General features: G+C 36.7%; 1 protein-coding gene across 1 annotated transcript; it reads right to left on the bottom strand.

Annotated features, from left to right (window-relative positions):
* Nucleotides 1–16,895: 16,895 nt before the first annotated feature.
* Nucleotides 16,896–19,527, bottom strand: LOC149802681 (uncharacterized). Its single transcript, XM_089951298.1, has 2 exons — nt 17,896–19,527; nt 16,896–17,632 (listed from the first exon to the last, which is right to left on the bottom strand). Exons 1-2 carry the CDS (start codon nt 19,058–19,060, stop codon nt 17,109–17,111), a joined length of 1,689 nt encoding a protein of 562 aa, XP_089807424.1. The 5' UTR covers nt 19,061–19,527; the 3' UTR covers nt 16,896–17,108.
* Nucleotides 19,528–20,434: the final 907 nt, after the last annotated feature.

Raw genomic sequence — 20,434 nt, 5'->3', positions numbered from 1 at the left:
GGATATTGCACCGATGTGAGTAATGAAAGAAATAACACACGCACAAATATACTCAGAGCAAACAGTGACTATTGGCAGTTATATCATTTAGTATAAAAATCTCGAGTTCGATTTATTTTAGGACGAAATGTACTTTCTCTTGACTTCGGGCTACTTCATCGGACAGTTGGCACTGTATCTGCTTCAGCAGACAGAATTGCCATGCGCCGAAAAGTTGGAGTTTGGCCCTTGAGCAGGTGCAATATTGTCATTGGTAAAAATAATGAAACCGTTTGTGATGTACTAAATACATTGATTTGATGAATAACATCAATACTAGTGCTAATACTGTGTTATTTTTTCTGACAGAATTGAATGTGAATGTTATATGTAATAATTTATGCATGTCTCTGAGAAAGCAGTTCAAAGACTTATTCAGCATACTTATTACAAGAAATATTCTATCTTTTAAACCTCGTAATGCCGAAAGTCTATATGTACAACCTCGTAATGCCGAAAGTCTATATGTACAACCTCGTAATACCGAAAGTCTATATGTACAACCCCGTAATGCCGAAAGTCTATATGTACAACCTCGTAATGCCGAAAGTATATATGTACAACCTCGTAATGCCGAAAGTCTGTATGTACAACCTCGTAATGCCGCAGGTCTATATGTACAACCTCGTAATACCGAAAGTCTATATGTACAACCTCATAATGCCGAAAGTCTATATGTACAACCTCGTAATGCCTAAAGTATATATGTACAACCTCGTAATGCCGAAGGTCTATATATACAACCTCGTAATGCCGAAGGTCTATATGTACAACCTCGTAATGCCGAAAGTCTATATGTACAACCTCATAATGCCGAAAGTCTATATGTACAACCTCATAATGCCGAAAGTCTATATGTACAACCTCGTAATGCCGAAAATCTATATGTACAAAACTTGAAATAAATCTTAAGATCCAAACTTGTTACACATTTTGTAACGCTTCATTGACTAAAGTTAGAATCACAGAGTTTTCGGGGTTATCTTTTGGTTTCTATCATATATTGCTATAGTTTCGTAACTTTCATCCATTGTTCGAATTTTCATTTATTTGACAATTTTTTCAGTTTGCGTTCTAGTTTAGTGGTTAATGTAGGAACATGCAAAATACGGGGCTGACTGCAAAAATTGTAAATATAGTTATTCAAGTCTGGTAACTGACTTTAATATTTTTTCTTTCCTCTGACAAACTGATACATATGAGGCATGTATATGGGTTTCTTTGTTAAGGTATCTTTACTATTTTCTAAAGCTTTTAAATTCCTATTTAATCTTAACGATTTGTAATTATTTGCTTGGGAGAAGTATCTAAAAATGCACAGAGATTATATGTTAAATTATAAAGGTATATGAATGTTTCTCTCTGGATTTCCGGACAAAGCAGAACTTGCGCAGTACATAGAATATCTTAACACATGTGATGAAAATATGCTATGTATTTAAGATTCAAAAACAGAAAAATTATCAATAATTTCTGAGGAGACTTCTTAGAAGGTGAGACTGGCAACGAAGCAAAGTGTGTCAAAGGAGCAAATATAAGGAAGAAGAAATTGTTAAAATCCTAAACAAATGAGATAGAGATAGGCATAAATCAAAGACAACGATTGATGATACTGAAAGCATAATATTTGATAATCAGCATCAAGAACTGGAATCCAGACAATTTCGTTCGTTGTGTCTTGTGGGGTGATCACACGTGCAAAGTGAAAGACAATGGTTGCAAAGGATGACGTGTTAACTTTAAAGTTGCAGTTAGCTACAATGAGTTATTTGCATATGTTTTATTACGCTTAGCCATATTTGTAAGAACTATATTAAATTACAAAATGAGTGCTGAATGTTTCTGAAAAAAATCTAACATTTGTAAAGGAAAAATTAAATGTAAAGAAGATTTATGAGAAACAATGAGACTGGTTTCAGCAACACAGGTAAAAGAATAAGTGGATTCTTAGAGTATTTAAAGTTAGCTTTTTCAGGTATGCACAATATGTTTTGGTGCTTTATAAGTAATATAAAGTTGGTCAAAATAGTTCTTTTTGGATGCTTCAGCAACCATACATTTATATCAAATTGCTCTTGCTATCTTTTCCTCACAACAAATACAATTACTATTGACATCCTTTTTATCTCCGTCCTTCCAAGACAATGCAAATAGTTAAATATATGTTGAAACAACTCTAGTCAAATAAATCAAAATGAACACTTATATGTCTGATGCGCCACTGACACATTAAAGAGTCATAATAGCAAGCCCCGTTATAATATCTTATAATTTGAATGCAATCGCTTTACTGGATAGGTTGCTCAAAACATTATACATCATCTGTGCAAGTGTGGACAAAATTGCAATTGTTTTAGCTAGCTTCCTAACAGCCTCCTACACAATCAGATCTGTGAAAGAAATACATTCTTAGATCGATAAAATACAAAAGGAAATGCAGCACAGATTGCAGACTATTTGCATGACATAACACGTTGCCTATGCTATGGACAATATTACAGAATCAAAATAGCATTGAAAAAGCACGAGGATGCATGAGGGTAGATATATTCCTTCTAGGCAAACTTTTATCCCGGAATAATCATTGAAAAATGAAACAGTTCTTGGCAAGCTCCAAAACAGACATTGGTAGTAACAATTAAACAACTTCTGAAAACGAATTTATACGGTGCCCATACTTTATAACCTGTAAGGTTCTGTACAAACATGGTGAAAGAAACAACTGTTTCTAATAATGAATGATAAATTACATTTACTATATCTTTTGTCTTTGACATTAAATAGACAAAACATGCGTCATGAACATAGAACGCAGTTTGAACGGATTTTTCATTTCATAACAGATACAGCAAAACGAATGCGAACAAAAACAGTGAAGATATCTAACACAATATTCAGTAGATATAAAGAAATATTTCACAAGCGTAAACATTATATTGTCATATGACAACTCTGTGAGTGACATTACAAAACTATTTCTTCATATCGCCTTAAAAAAGTAGATTTTCTATTTATTATATCTTTTAAGACATATGCCTTAAGATTTGCAGGAATTTATTACTCCCTTTCGCGTCTTTTCACTTCACGAGTGAAATATTTCGTTTCTCTTTATTAAATCTTGTAAAGCACATGCTTTCAATTCGCAGGGATTTATTTCTCCTTTCTGTGTGAATGCGAGTACAGGCTGCATAACGACATCTATAAAAAAAAGTTCCGACATTTACCAAAAGGTTTAGGATCATACATATAATGTTTCAGATTGTGTATTTTATCAAACTAATTAATATTTTCATGCTTAAATGAAGAGATTTTTTTTTTCGTTCACACATTTCTTGCGCTAATTGATACAGTGAACAATGCAAATAACATTCATGGAGTGGGTTGCTATAACAATAGGACAGAACGCTCCGTAAGGCCTCAGAGCGTACGATCATTAAACAATAGATTCTAATGATTTTGAGTTTACTTGTAAGGGTTTTGGTTGCTATTTTTGTGTTTATTTCTTCATTTAGACATGAATTTTTGTGCGATGGTAGACTTGCAGTCTATTTTGGAAAGACGATTGCGGTGACAGTTAAAATCGCGACTTAAACAACTTTATTACCATATGTAATAAAGAGCCTTGCTTAAAAATGTCTACCACTTGCCGTTGAGTGTAACAGGTATACGATACTGCATGGGTGACACAGTATATCGAATAACAACTGGTAACGTAAGTTCAGTCAGTGACAATTTGCATGATTCAAGTGGAAAGCTAATTAATACCTGAATGCCTGCTTTTTCTTGTTTGGGGTTCATTATTTTGCATTCTTGCCAGCGCCTTTTCTTTGATCAAAGAGGGTCAACAGTATTTACACGTTTTGAGATCTACTCATTCTGATGGACGGGGAGGGGGCGAGAAAGAACGAATAAATAGGCTTGAATATGGAAATATGGAAATAAAGGTTGGACGAACATTCAACTTTCCGTCACTTAAATCCAACTCACGCGTAAGTCTCCCCTCTCCCCACTAGATACCTCCAAGTCCTGAAAAGAGGCAGCAGAGGAAATCGGGAGTCCCTTGGACGGCTGAGCTGCCCTTTTACGAAACACATTGTTGCCTCCATGGCATGAGATAGGGTCTAGATAAGGTTCCCCAATCACTGCCTGCTTCACTTTCAACCATGGTCAGCACACCGCGGCTGACGGGAGATCCCAAATTAGTTGTTGAAAAATCTAACAAGAAAATAAAGGTGTCGCAACTTAATATCGGTACCTGAAACGTAGCGACACTAAAGAACAACGCTTGAGTAGATAGATCAGAAAGAAGAACAGTTCTGGTTTGTACAACAATTGCTCGACGCAAGCTTAATGTTAAAAAAGCAATAACCTGAAGGAAAAAATTCATGTCGAGTGACAAAATTTCTTCAGATTATCCTGATGACCCGTTCTGACAAATGACACTATAAAAGAGACAAGGTGAGTAACTTCCAAAAACTTCTTTCCAGGCCTGACCTTCGACCTCCTTAGGTTATTTCAGTCTTTGAAGGCACACGACCAAACTATATGGCATGTTTTACTCCTGAAATATTTTTCTACGCATTAAGCTATCGCTGATTTGTCTCCGTTGTAACAAACTAAAGTTACGGCTTCGAAACGTACGAATTGCGCTAATTTCGACTGCCTGGACAATCTTACGCGCATATGCAACATGCTCTACTTTCTGAGACACACAGTGTCTGCGACTCTTAACCTCGCGTCGAGCTCTTGTGGTTTGAACAGAATTGTCCGAATTCAACATCCAGAGAGCAGCCAAAGGTGGCAATCGCTGAGGCAAGACAACTCAGCGACGTAGGAGCTGGCTACATATTCTTTTCGAGTATATATATATATATATATATATATATATATATATATATATATATATATATATATATATATATATATATATATATAAAGTGTAAGTTTGTCTTGGAAGATACCTTAGATTAACACATGATTCATTGGGATTTAGACACTAGAAAGTTCGGTATTGAGAAGTAGATGATTGTGTACTGAGTCCAACTGGTTAATTCTGGTTAACGCTTTTGTTTTTCTTGCATAGCGATGAAAGCCGATGCAAATTTGATGACTTTAATTCGGACGATACTTTAAATCGTTAATCTGGTACCCTGGCTTGTTCACTGCGTTTGGAAGGCCAGGCGAACAAGTGCCTATACAATAGGTGCAGTTTAGAATCTGTCTAAAATGAATTTCATTTTATGGGGAACCAAGAGGAAAATATTTGCCACGAAATTATTGTTCATGGCCGAATGTAGAAAAATGTAAGGCCATTAAGTCTGTAAATTTAAATCGAATTTTAAACGTGTTGTCGAAATTTGTATACTTTGCGCAACAGAAATGGTACGAAAAAAAGTTTTAAAATGACTAATGATTAAATTACTTTCTAAAACAATCACAATTACTTATAATTTGGTCTTTATATTGTATGCAAATTTAATTAAAAACTCAGTTTTGTGTAAATTATACGTACGATAAATGTAATATTAAATAATATTATCCTACTTATCCTCTGCAGTATGACACAAAATAGTATCTTCACGTCTGTGGGTATAAAAAAATCTTAGTTTGATACTATGTAAAGTCTGTGTTCTATGTATGTGCTATCTACTTCGCAGGAAACACTGCGTAATAAACCATGTCCTTGCCAGTTACTGGATGGATTGAAACGGACTAATGGCAGATGTTAAAGTCATTGTCGTGTTCACTTTCTGACACCGTTTGGGGTATTGTAAAACGCCCTTTACCCAGGAAAGAGACACCAGCAAATTTATCTTTATTTAAATAATCATGTTCTTGTTAGACTGTCGCTTAGATTGTAGTTTTTTTTTTCTTCTGCTTCATATCCGTCGTAATTATGCGGATCACTTTCATGCCAGTGCTTGAAAAGCGTTGACAGTTAAAGGGCAATAACTATGTAATAATTCAGTGTAAATGCATAACAGTGATGAATCTCACTTGTGTGTTTCGCTAATTATGAATTTTCTCTTTCTTGTAACAAGATGAATGGAAATAATGTAATGTGATGGAATTTATCTTAATCAGATAGGATCTAGTAACATTTCATCACACATTCATATGTAGTGGAGGTTGGGGGCTGTAAGATAAAATGAAATGAAGCACTTAAAGTGAAAACTTAAATTAAAGAAAGGAATAAATATTTTGTGTGAAGGAGACATTTGCTTCATATTTATAGAAATAACGTTTGAAAATAATACTCATTTTTCTAATAATGCAAAATCGATACAATATACATTTTTAATACTTGAAAAATGTTACAGATAAGCGGCAAAGCAGAATTCCCTTACATCCAGAATCTAGTTCTTTTAAATGAATGTTAGGGTTCCTTTGTTTTCCAAGAGCATGTAGGGAAATTAATGAATGATACATTTTAAAATCCTTAGGTTGATTATGTCATACATTTTTATATCATTCATTGAAAAATACAGTCAATAACTGGATTACACATTATACAAAATGCTTTAATATTTTGCTGAGTAATCATTTTTATTGGCATTAGGGAATATTTAATTCGACAACCAGTATGATTGTTTAGTGGCCAGCTATGCTTTTTGAAATATTTTCCATCAGTAATTACTGTTATTACTGTTAGCTCTACAATTTACGTTAGAGTTGCTCTCTCTCTCTCTCTCTCGCTTAACATTTTCTGGCAGATTAACGGTTCATTCATTGTTTAATTATGATGAGTCAGTGTTGGAACAATATTTTTCAGCCTGAGTAATTAGTCAGTTTCTATGTGCAAACGTCATAGAATGCCAAATTGATTAAGTTTTATGATGACATGGTTTTGTTTCGTAGTTGAGTTCCGGTTAGAGCCGGATAAGTGGGCATGGGGCCAAGTTTTAAAACTTAATTGTGTTGATTGATTGTGTATTTCCATGTGAAATATTTGTGAACGGGACTGATATGTTGTGCAATGGAATAATCGAGAAGGGGTTATTCCATGGGGACGCCATTTCATGGTGACATGATGGTAAATGTAGTGTAAAGTCACGTGTGAAATGTGGCTCAAAATCGTGGATCGGCTGACCCAGGGACAGATTAGGAAAATAGTTCCCTGTATTTGGTGTTTCATTTGTGATGTGTATTTTCAAGGTGTGAAGTACTGGCGCTACGTTACGGGATTCTAACATGGAGAAGCCATGAAATTGTGAAGATGTGATATTTGTGGCCATTCATTGATTATAGAAAACAATTATTTATAGTCTTGGCTTGTTATTCGAACTTACACTATACAATTCTTTCGGTAAGGAGGCCGTTTTGCAGACTACAATATATATATATATATATATATATATATATATATATATATATATATATATATATATATATATATATATATATATATATATATATATATATATATATATATATATATATATATATATATATATATATATATATATATATATATATATATATATATCCTTTGTCTGTCTGTCTACAATTACTTCCTTGAATGTCTTCGCAAGAATACCGCCTAACCTTATTTTCATTAAATTTTACAGGAAGTATTCTGTTATCACTAACTTTCTTGCACGACTAACTAAAATGTTGCCGTCGTTGCTAAAGCTAAACTAGTCTTTAAGTTAACCAATTTGACAGAAATTACACCTCGAAAAGCTCTCAGTGTGTGCACAAGACAATGAGTTTACTGATGTTGTTTCCCCTTATCGCTCTCACGTCTCTTCTCTTTGTCTATAACTTCATACTGCATCATTGAAAGGACAAGCTGATTGCATAATATAAATGGATAATTCTCACCTGGAAGAATAGCTTATCTGGATGGAGTTCCTTAAGTTGAATCAGGACGCGATGATCATATTCTAGGTGTGCTAAGATCTGACAAAGTTTTCCCGTCGTATCTCCGCCCAGTTGTGTCCTCCTTGTCGAGTTGATCATGCGTGGTAAGACTTCTGAACGCACCTCTCTTTACGGTAGAAGCAGGGACAAAACTCCGTTTCGGTACGCAGACAAGTGAAGGAAAACTTTCTGCAATAATACAAAGATCGATCGAGAAAATGTCTTATTCGCTTATCTCCATAGGTTTTTCCTGTTGTAATTTTTGGATAATTTCTTTCGCACTGATGTTTTCCAGAGTATTGTACGGGGCCCCGAGTGGCCCAGTGGTCTAAAGTGCTCACCTCTGTCTGCATGAGTTCGAGTCTAGGGTTCGGCCAATGTGGGTATGTGAGAAAGCTTGCCAGTAGCTTCTCGTCGATGGTTATTTCCAGGTTTTCCCGGAGTTCTTCCTCCACCATTTATACTGGTCGCCATGTATGGATTATCTTGTGCTGAAAAAATGGCGTTAAACCCTGCAAAAACAACAGAATATTGTAAAATTCTGCATATAAGATGACGTTCACTGTGTTTGCCACAGCTACTAAAACTGAAGTTCCATGCGAAGTTGATCCGATTTTACGGGATTAAAATGTCCCTCGTCGATGAGTTGATATGGATTATTATCAAATTCCCATAAAAGTGCAGTTGAAGTGTTGCAACTCGAAAGGGTTTTGGTCGACACCTACGTTAAGGGCCACATTGCTGATGATGCCAGTCAGCAGACGTTTTGGTAGTTGTCATTGGAAAACACGGTCTTTAAACTTAGATATGAATGCAGTGGTAATGGTGAAGATTTTGACTTACACTCGTCGAAGAGGATACTTGGCTGTTGTTATGCTAAAACTTTGATTGTAGGTAAGATTTGCACACGACACTCACAAAGTGTAGCTTCTTAGATGTTCGTTAGCATTTCCATTAAATGGAACACCTTACTACTTAGATTCTGTCTCAGACATACATCCACACAATTAACAAATACTTGTAATGCAATCATATGTCAAATGTCAAATTGCAAACGATCCATCATTTCTCTACTGTGTCTTTACTTGTTTTTCTTTTGGAGATTGTTAAATACAATATTGTGATCTGCATCATTATTTGCAGTAAACGCTGTGTCGCTAATTTCTCCAAAGTGTCAGGTTTCCATACCAAGCAAACATTCAAAAGTGTATTCTTGGCTTTTTTTCCCCGTACGTCAAGAGGTTTTCCAGGTACGTCAGGTAAGGATGAAAATTCATGCAACTGCTGACCATTTAGTTATTCAAGTACAAATCCACTTCGCTTATCAATAAATGCATGAAATTATTTACGTGACCTATTTTGGCACCATCGCCTGGATTGGTGTTGTCTGCTTAGAAAACTTTGACTTTCAGGTACAAGTGTTACGTTTAGGCTCTTACAAAACGCAACAAGAAAAGAGTGAAGACGACCCTTGAAAAACAAGTTAAAAATGAGGAAAAAAAACTTACGGTTTTACGAACCAAATCCAAAAATAATCCAAGAATAATCCAAGAATTAAACAATAGAAGTCCTAGTAATAAAATTTCCTAATGAAACTGAGTTGGAATCTTGATGAAATCCAAACTGGAAGGCGATGACGTATGATGTGGTCAGCGTCGTACTGACGTGTCAACAGTTCTTTGTTGAATCACAGGAAAAAATAATCCAGTGTTTGACTTCTGTGTAAATTTCGATAGCTGTCTTTATTCAAGAATTAGTTTAGAGCACAAGTGTTTCCAGGGAAAAATAATCTCTTGGAATCCAAATAATTTATGAAAAATTAAAAATTCAACTCAAACTGATCACAACAAAACACTTTCAAGTGTCGATGGTTTAAAGTCCGACTGCCCAAATTTTCCACAGTTATACACTAATTTAAAACGTAAAACAGATTCCCGTATGAGGGTCACATGATCACCCTTCTAGAACAACAAAGAAGCTCTTTACATGACTAACATCACGTACTCCCAATATGGCATCGATTTCATTTTATGAATCTTACTCCAAGAAAGAATTTTTTAAAAATATTTTTTAAAATTTGCTTGCTGCAACTCTTACTGGTTCTGAATCAAGGTCAGGAACTATGTCAGCATTAGATACAAAGTTTCTATTATTAGTTGTTTACAAACAAAAACCAGTCAAGTCAAACAGAACTGAACTGAATTTTTAGACAATGTCAAGTTCAGTAAATAAGCTTACATTACATTAGCATGTTACGGAATAAAAAGAAATTAAAACTAAAAGCAATTAAATAAAATCAATTATCAATTAAATCAAATATATATAACAATAAGTAAATGTTATTCAGATCGCTGTAATCTTCGGTTTGTCCACAAATGGCACAGGGTGAAATTCTACCCATCGGGTTTCTCGCATCGACATCATCGCTGGTGTCATGGCAAGGAGATTGAGTTCTGAACTGAAACATTCGCAAGAATCTCAATGCATCGTTTTTCTTTTATTTGGGTTAGAAATCAAAAAACGTCAATTCCCTCAACATTCTTGTTTTTCTTTTCTCTTTCTTTTCCTTAACGAATTTTTGAGTTTGGAAGGAGTTTCTGCATCTCTTTCTGCCTCGTCATTGCTATGGTGTAGAAGAGTAAGCAATGCCTTGGTCGAAAGTGTGAAGTGAATTTATTAGGATGTCTCAGCGACCCATTTGGTCTTACCCACTTTGAAGCAACACATTATTTCCTGCTTTAATGAAGGCTTCTGAACGACTTTGTTTTTGTTTGACGACGTTTTGGAGAGTTTTGGACAATTATTTTCCTTACGTCAAAGCTGCATTATTTAACGCATGCAATCCTCGAGACACCATCGGTTTTAAGATGAGTGCTACCATACGCGAGTTCAACATATATCATAAATCAATTCCATTCGTCGAGACGACTCCTTGGTACACTGGATACGTTTGTTTCTTTTACAAATCACTGGAGAATTGTTTACTCAAAGGTAATTTCGCCGTGACGTTTCCCTTGAAAGAATAGAATGTTTTGTCCAAGATTTTCTTTTATACACTGCCAAAATATGATTTATTGAAGGAAGATATATTGAGGGTACACAATTCTCGATGAACATGATACATGTTTCCTCGTTCAATGTAAGCAGAGATAACACAATCCACTTTGAATGAAGTGACTCTCACTAATGGAAGAGCGGTGTTCCCTATTACGTTGTACTGGATCACATCCAGTAAACAAACATCAAATCGACACATTAGCGAAAATACTTGTAGAACCGATCTTTGTTTTGAATTTCTTTCATATGAACGAAAGAGCTGTATCAACCAAGTATTTCAAACAAATCGGGACAAAAGTGATGGCCAGCGTTCTGCCGTTAGAAAAAGCATTTTAAGACTATGCGGAATATTGCTTGTACTCAGTCTGTACAGTCAAGTGAATTTTCTCAAGTGTTTTGCCGAAATGAGGATTGGCGACGGTATTTTTATTTCGTAAAGAACATGATCATTTTAGTACAACTGCTCTCGAACTTGTTCGTTCTGGATATCGACTATGAAAGCGTTGTGACCTTCTTTGATCTTCTTTAGGGCTTTAGTAGTGTGAATACAAACTACTTCCCATTGAGCTCCATGATACGTTCGTATGGATTGAGGTAATTTGGTTGTGAAACAACATAAGGTGTTGTTGGAAAGACACATAGGACTGCCAATATATCGTCTTAAAAATAGCTATTCATAGTTCGACGTTTCTGATTTGCGAGGTGTCACTCGCTGTCAAAGGAGAATGATTTTTTCAAATGTTCCAAAAAGGGGTGCTGTTGTTACTGGAAGGGTTGTTGAAGTGACTGGAGTTGGCAGCGAAGCTACTCGTTTGTTGTTACCCTCGGTGGTATATTTCAAATAAGGACTGTGGAGAACACAATACCGCTGCTGAGAAAATTATCCACAATTCTCCTTGTTGAAAACTCACATTTGCAATCAGTGATCCGATGACACAATGCATGACAAAGATTTGGCAAAAAGGAAGATTTTTAGAAACACATCCTCCACACCACAGCCAAAGAGGTTGATTTATCCTACTGGAAGAGAGGAACTCTGAGAATGAGAATTAGATGCTGTGTTTTACGGCATGGTAGTCACGTTTACTAACTTTTATAATCAATGACTTGTGAAGCTGCAATCCATGAACCGAAGTTAGGTGGAAACGCGCTTTGAATTCTTGAGGTCGATATTTTTCCACTTTCTTCTACTGAGAATAGCATCTGCATTTTTGGTCACTCGTTGTAACTCAAGCAAGCAAAATGTTTCTTTAAATACTTGCCCGTTCACGTTTTCCAGTTTACTGACATGAGGATCAGGTTCACTTACTTGTCATGTGATAAAAACAAATTCTGACGCTGAGTTAGTTAAATAACCTTTGTCGAATGTGCGTTTTGTTATCCAATGCGAAGCCCATCCCGGGTCTCTAACATTTCTTTATTTTTTCTGGTGACCTGTTCCAAGCAATCGATCAAAGACAATCACTTCGTTTTCAGATGTCAATTTCGATGGGGTACATCCAATGCTACTATGATACAACTGATTGCAAACTTCGACGAGACGTGGTAACACGTCCACATATTTAAGATTATTTTGATATATAAAATGAATCCACATAGAAGTTTTACAAGTTCTTTGGAAACGTTCCACGACACACTAAATTCGTTTCAGAATTTTCAGAGCCAAGAAAATAATGCGCCTTTTCTCAATTATTTTTCAGAAGCTTTGTTCATAAATTTGATGCCCTTGTGTGCTTGCCATTGTAGAGGACGTCGTCGACCACTTTGTTTCAAAACCAGTTTTAAAGCGTACACTAATTCGGAACTTGTTTTAGAAGTCAAAGGAACTGCACAAGCTGATATTAAAACCGCGTCAGTGACACAACAATAAATATGTGTAGCTACGATTGTACGTCACTAAATAAGGATGTAAGCTATATATGCATGTCATCGAAGGAAGCTACTTTTGTTTGACTCCTGGAACATTTTTGTCGAATGGGTTTGTGTAACGTATACGTCGATTGTTCGAGTAACCATTGTCGCACATAATGCAAACGTACAGTTATTTTAGCAGTTCGATTAAATTGTTGAATTCCTTCATAACCAGCATGACAGAAAAAGTTTGTTGTGAACACTGGCTAAAGGTCATTATATGATGAGGTTGGGTATACTGCTCCTAAATGAGTCACCTGCATAGGTTGTTATTCGTGTTGTATTGGTTAATATTGTGATGATTCTTGAAATGTAAAACGAGCAGTAGTAATATGCACAGTCATTTGTTGTTGGGTGGCTTTGTTCCTGATTTATTTTTCACTCATGTCTCCCCTTCTTTCTTTTTTCCTTCTGTTGAAGAATGTGCTGACATTTTGACCCAAGCTTTCATCATTGTTTAGGAGTAGAAATGGAGGTGACAGCAAGGGGACTGTCGTCATACTAAGAGGAGCAGGCGGAGTTTGAAACACTTCTCTTGTTTCTTATTCTTCCATACCTTTTGTGTGCTAGTCATTCTATTTGTTGTTCTGTTTTTCTTTGTTCGTTATGAAAGTTGTGAAATCTCTTTAAGCAGGTTTAGCTGTATCGTTTAAAGCTCTAAAGGGAAACAGTTGAAGACACTGCAGCAAATCGGTTAAATCCGTCAACGATTTTAATTCTTGTTATAAAAGCGACATCTCGGTTAGATTAGGATTAGGAAACAAATGAGGTGTCCGTTGTACGGACCAAAGGTAAAAGTGTGATGACTATCCAGAAAAGTGTACCCTTTGTAGTGTCTTTTTTCCACATCTCGTCATCCTCTAAAACTTGTCCAGCAATCGATAGTAAAATCGGGGCATCCAATTTTAACAAGCTTCCTATCAGCATTGGTAAAAAATCATCCAATTTTAGCAAGCTTCCTATCAGCATTGGTAAAAACTCATCCTCGTTTAACGGAAGTGTACAAGTTCCTTTAGAAATGGGTCTCCATTTTTCCATCAAATTAGAAAACACTCGTGTTAAATCAGGTTTGGCAGGCAACATTATGAACGGCGAAGAAGTCGAAGTGGCAGGAGAAACCATCATCGTGCGGCATGTTTTTCCTGAGTACGTGCACGTTGTAAAGGTAGTACAGAACATATTTATTTGTGGTATTTCTTCTATGGGAATTTCTTTTTCTTTTTGTTGTGCTATCTTTTAGAGGATTTGGATTATTGTTAAGTTTCATTGTTGCAATCCAATTTTAAAAGTGAACAAATAATGACACCTCATAAAGACCCACTTCCACCAAGTTTCAAAATGATTTTTTTTTATATTATGGATTCCTGGATTCGCCAGTTGTGACAACGGCCCTTCGTGTTTTTATTTTTTTAATTATATGGTATATGAATGATACTTTTAAATAATCTACGTACTATAAAAAAAAAACAAAAAAAAAAACAAACAACAACAACATTGTAGCATTTCTTTGAGACTTACTTCTAACAACTGTGAACGTGATTGGGCTGGAGGATGATAGTGAAAGATGTCATTATGAATAATGTTAGAGAAAAGAAGTGAATTTCAAATAATCGAGAGTGGTAGGTTTTAAATCGATAAGTAAATACGCATGAGGTGTTTAAGTGGCATCGTTACACACGTAATTCAACCTAGGTGTTCATAACTGTTTGATTAACACTTGCATATGAGATTTACCTCTTGGACTTTAATTAGTAGCACTTAATGTGCATTGAGACTGTTGGTGCGATGTGCTTTACTTTTTTGAAATACATTTCGAGTTAGGTTAATATTATTTTATTGTAAACCAAGAGTTTATTTATTTTTCGTCTTCTCATAATATGTCATCGAAGAGGACAAGATGTGTTACACTAAAACCAGACACTATTGTCTTTGCAAGGAATGCCTTCAACGAACTAAATGGATTCTCCTTGACTTTCGTGGAGTTATATGTACACTGACTGACACTCTCTGTACCACCACATGATACGTTGTGGTGGACGATCAAACAGGTGTAATTTGTGTTCGATAGAACGTTTGACAAATTCGGTTTTGCTTGATCCACTGGGTGCAGCAATCAATATGTTAAAGCGAGGGCGAATATACAACGTCTCCCAGCTTTGTCGATCTAACTTTTCGTCAATTACTTTGAGAACGGATGATGCAATCTGTGTTTACAATACTTAGCTTACCATGAAGACACGCGACGTTTTTCTCTTGGAGAGTGCAACAACATCAACATAAACATCTATTTACATTTCAGTGTACAAGACTTAAAACAGGAGAACAAATAAATCAGAAATGACTCTCTGCATCAATGAGCACCAATTGCAATTATTGCTGTTGCATATAAACATGTAAAGTTCACAAAAAATCTCAATCTGTCTGTGTCACATTGCATGTATGGACATGCTCTGGTATTTTTATTATTCATATTCTCTCTGTGGAATTCACTGACCCTATTTTCTCATGGGGTGTCAGTCAATTTGTCACTTTTTTATATCTGTACACTTCTACTCCTCTAGTGGACTTGTTAGATTTCTTCCTCTACTTCGGGTTATTCTCCCACCGTTTCTAAAATAGAATCTAATCACTTTGACCTCTGACTCTTCTTTTACTGACTCTAAGTCAAATTCGTTTCTTTAATCAGTGGCACACAATGTCTTTGGCATAACTAGCCACCTCTTATATCCAAACATCGAAGCCAAGATATTTCCAATCGCGCACGTCCTTCTTTGATGTAACCAACTAGCTATGCACACATTTTGATACGAACGAAGCGCAATCTAATTAAAATCAGATCTCCACTGTCATACGTAATCCTCTAAGTCTTTGTCCTCTGGAATTAAGTGTACCACTGCAACATTTTAAGTACAAGTCGTCGCATCGAAACTCTTATTCGTTGTTGGGAGCTGATAAATTTCTTCCATTTTAACCGTTTAAAAATAATCAACACTCTTATAGCGTTCAGATACCACTGGTGACAACGTCTACGTCGAAAAGGATGCAACTGTTCTTTGCGTTTAACTTGAATATGCATGAACCCTCTATTCTTTTTTCTAAAGTTTACATGTAGATTCTAATCATGCCCCACAGCAGGAAGGTAATGACATCACGAAGACCATATAGAACGTTCTACAAAATCTGGATCTTTATACCACCATTCGTTGATTTTCACACCACTGAAACACTGTACAAGATATCCTCGTCCCGAGTAGACAACTCCTGTTCTTGATAGTGGTTAATCCATCAAAATCTTTGGAGCATTGTTCAACTTTCAAAGTCACAATATCCTGTTAAAGCGACAGGGAAACATTTTCGATGAGCTAGTGTAAGTGACCCACGGTCCACTTTGTAGAAACTTCACACAAAGTCCCTTCTTGCAAGAGGGTTGTGGGTTGGCGGATTGTACCTTCTTTCAATGTGTCCGTTTCTTTTGGTTCTCGTTATCTAGAGGTTGACCGCCCTCGATGTTATTGCCCGGTTCGAGTAAATATAAATATAAGTGGTGAAACGTATAGGTGGAATAGATAGAGATCTGAGCAGATATATAGAACAGACCAACAAGAGCCCCCGTACATGTAAACAACTATTTAATCAATTACATAAAACAACTGTGAGAATTCATTACATCAGGAATATACTTTGCTTTTAGAAATAAAACCGAATTACAAAACACAAGTATATTTAAATAAAGTAGCCGATCTGTTTTACTGATATAATTAGTTCATCATAAGATCGAGTGAACAATCGAAGTCAATGCCTTGTACAATTGCATAACCTGCTTCTCCGGTTCACTCCACTTCCACTGTAGCTAATCCTTCGACTTCCCTCTGTCTTGCCACTTTCGGCCCTCAACTCTGTGCGTAACACGTAGATTCACAGATACCTGGATCTCAGGATAATACGTCTCACTATACGTCTCAGGATACGTCGCAGAGATAATACATCACACGATAAGTCTCAGAATACGTCACACAGATAACACTGGACAACAAATTTTTACAAAAGTCATGTTACTGAAATAAAATTAGTCAATTCTTATCAATTTTTATGTGCTGAACACGAATATGACAGTCAAATTGCAAAATTGGCTCTAGTTTTTTTGTAATCTGCAAGAAATTAATGTTTACATAACGAAATGCATTCCAATAGTAAAAGGTCAACTGTAATAGCCTACCTATAAAAAATCAAGTCATTGACTACATCTTAGATTTCTTCGCCTGTCTCTTGTACAGCTGTTCGGGAGCATCTCTGAGGAGTGTCCAGCAGTAGTCAGCCAGCATTGTAGTGGACCATTTTCCCTGGTATCTTTGTTCCATTGTTGCGATATCTTGATGAAAACGTTCGCCGTGTTCATCACTAACAATACCACAGTTGCTAGGAAAGAAATCCAAATGGGAATGAAGGAAGTGAATCTTTAGAGACATATTGCAGCCAAGTTTCTTATACTTCATCAACATGTCTTCTACTAGTTCCTTATAGTTTTCTGCCCTAACATTTCCGAGGAAGTTTGTAGAAACTAGGCGAAAAGCATTCCATGCTTGTTTCGCGTCACCTTCCAGCAAGTTGTTGAACCGGTCATCTTTGAAAAGCTCTCGAATCTGAGGACCCACAAAAACTCCCTCTTTAATCTTTGCTTCGCTGAGTCGAGGGAATTTTTCATGCAGGTATCGGAATGCTGGCAAAGTCCGGTCAATGGCTTTCACGAAGTTCTTCATCAAACCTAGGGGCCCCGAGTGGCCGAGTGGTCTAAAGCGCTCACCGTTACGGATCACTGCCATCTCACCTCTGTCTGCGTGAGTTCGAGTCTCGGATTCGGCCAATGTGGTTATGTGAGAAAGCTTGCCAGTAGCTTCTCGTGGGTCGGTGGTTCTTTCCGGGGATTTCCCGGGTTCTTCCTCCACCATTTATACTGGCCGCCATGAATAGCCTATCTTGTGCTGAAAAATGGCGTTAAACCATACAACAACAACAACATCATCAAACCTAGTTTGATGTGAAGGGGTGTTAGCAAGATTTTCTGAGCCTCAACCAGAGCTGGGTGTTGGATATTCTTCTCTCCAATGGCTACATTCTGCCTGTGAGTCCATTCCTTCCTCATGTAGTGCATTTCCCTTGCTCGGCTATCCCACTCGCATAAGAAACACATGTATTTTGTATATCCTTGCTGCAGTCCCATTAAAAGGGCAACTACCTTCAAATCACCACAGAGGTGCCAGCTGTACTTGTTATACTCAATGGAATTCAGTAGCTGCCTTAAGTTATCGTATGTCTCTTTCATGTGGACAGCATACGCTACTGGAATAGATGGAAGAATGTTTCCATTGTGCAAAAGCACAGCCTTGAGACTCAGTTTCGAAGAGTCCACAAATAGTCTCCATTCTTGTGGGTCATGAGTGATTTTTAAAGCATTCATGAGGCCCTCAATATCGGAACAGAATATCAGATTACTTTCCTTTCTGAAGAAAGGCTCCAATTGCTGGTGGCGCTTTCGATATGCAGTAATTGTGACATCTTCTTCTAGAAGATTCCATTGTTGGAGTCTTGATCCTAGCAATTCTGCCTTGTTCTTTGATAAGTCCAAATCACGAATCAGGTCATTTAGTTCTTCCTGTGTTATTCTGTGTGGGGTTGATGATGCACCACAGTGAAAATCTGGATCACTGCATGCTGATGGACCAGGAGAAGAACAGGTCGACTCATCTTTGTCTTCGTCAGATGAATCAAGAGAATATTCTGCTGGAGGTTCTGGAATAGGAAGTCCCTCACCATGTGGAACTGGTCTCAATGCAGACGGAATGTTTGGGTAGACTATTCTCGACTTCTTTCGCTTCGTTATTCCGCCGGAAAGAGGAGGAACCAAGCAGAAGTAACAGTCATTTAGGTGGTTGCTTGGCTCTCTCCACACCATTGGGACTGCAAACGGCATTGATGACCTTTTGCAATTCAACCACTGTGAAAGCTGTGTTGTACATGTAGCACAGCATATATGCGGAGCCCAAGGCTTGTCTTGGTCACCAACCTTGCATCCGAAGTAAAGATGATATGCCTTCTTCACTTGAGAATTGATACTTTTCTTCTGGTTGGCAAATGTCACTTCCCCACAAATATAGCAAAAATTGTCCGCGGTATTAACACACTTTCGAGGCATTACTGTTCTTTATTGTACGTAAATGGATAAAATAATAAGTTTTATGTAACAGTAGCTTGAACTGTCTCGCACAACGTCTAAAATATTTTAAATGCTGAACCTATCTGATTGGGCTTTATATAGTACACTGCTTACGTCAGCTTCAGCAGCCGCCTGGCATTAGTATAATAGGCCTACACATGTATAGTACACTGCTGACGTCAACTTACTTCAGCAGCCGCATGGCATTAGTATTGCATTGCATCAGAAAATGATGCAATCAACTGTGGATGATGTGAGCATGATGGTATTATGCAATGTTACATCATTATTCCGGATGTTGCTGCAGTCCTACTGGAGAAATTTACACAGTGAAACATAGAAAATGAGGTATATGAATATCTTCAAAACGAGAGCCAATACAAATTTTTCACGGTTATATTCGTGTTCGGCACACCAAAATACTACAGATTAGGGCCTTTTCAAGTCAGTAATGATTTCACTGTTGACCAGTGTAATACGTCACAGGATACGTCTCAGAGATAATACGTCACATGATACGTCTCAGAATACGTCTTAGAGATAATACGTCACAGGATACGTCTTAGAATACGTCTCAGAGATATACGTCACAGGATACGTCTCAGAGATAATACGTCACAGGAGCTATTTCCTCCCTTTAAAAAAATAGAAACAACCTAAATTTCATCACGCATTCACACCACACGAGGCATAACGGTTCCGAGCCGGCCTAAATTTACACAAGTGAATGAAAGAAATACGTTATATAACTTACTACGTAATGTTCAGCGAATACACACATTCAAGTCTATACATACATGAAATCACGCTTCATGGCTTAACAGCGTTAATTTCACTCAATACACACTCAACCTTAATCGTACGCGAAATCTTCTAACTTTGGTGAATTCACACGGATTCTAGTAACTCATATTAACTAATGTAATGCATGAAATTCTTAGAACCTAATTCTTATGCAAACAAGACGACAAATTCAAACAATTCGACAAACTTATCTAAAGAAGATTAATGTACGACTCCCCATGCATAAACTCAACACAGTTATACTTCAATAAGCAAATTGATGAACGAATGTAGCAAATAGATTCATGCAAATATAAGTAAATAAATTCAGCATAGCATTATATATGGGCATAAACAACTTAAATGGAATTGTCATAAATACCTTTGAGCTTTCAAGCGTTCCTCGCTTCTACCGCCATCTTTGGAAATGAACTTGTCCACGGTGGGTCTTTCACTTTGCTTCTGTAATGAATTTGTCTTTCTAGGTGGGCGTTTGTATTCGCAATGAAGTTTTTGACTTGGAACTTTCCCTGTATTATACTGGAGCACAGGATGACCGTATGGTAGAGT

The sequence above is a fragment of the Sinohyriopsis cumingii genome, chromosome 3 (genome assembly GCF_028554795.1).
Source record: "Sinohyriopsis cumingii isolate HCF-2022 chromosome 3, ASM2855479v2, whole genome shotgun sequence".
Taxonomy (NCBI): Eukaryota; Metazoa; Mollusca; class Bivalvia; order Unionida; family Unionidae; genus Sinohyriopsis; species Sinohyriopsis cumingii.
The sequence above is the reverse complement of the archived record's forward strand: the minus strand, read 5'-3'. Positions and strand labels throughout refer to the sequence as shown.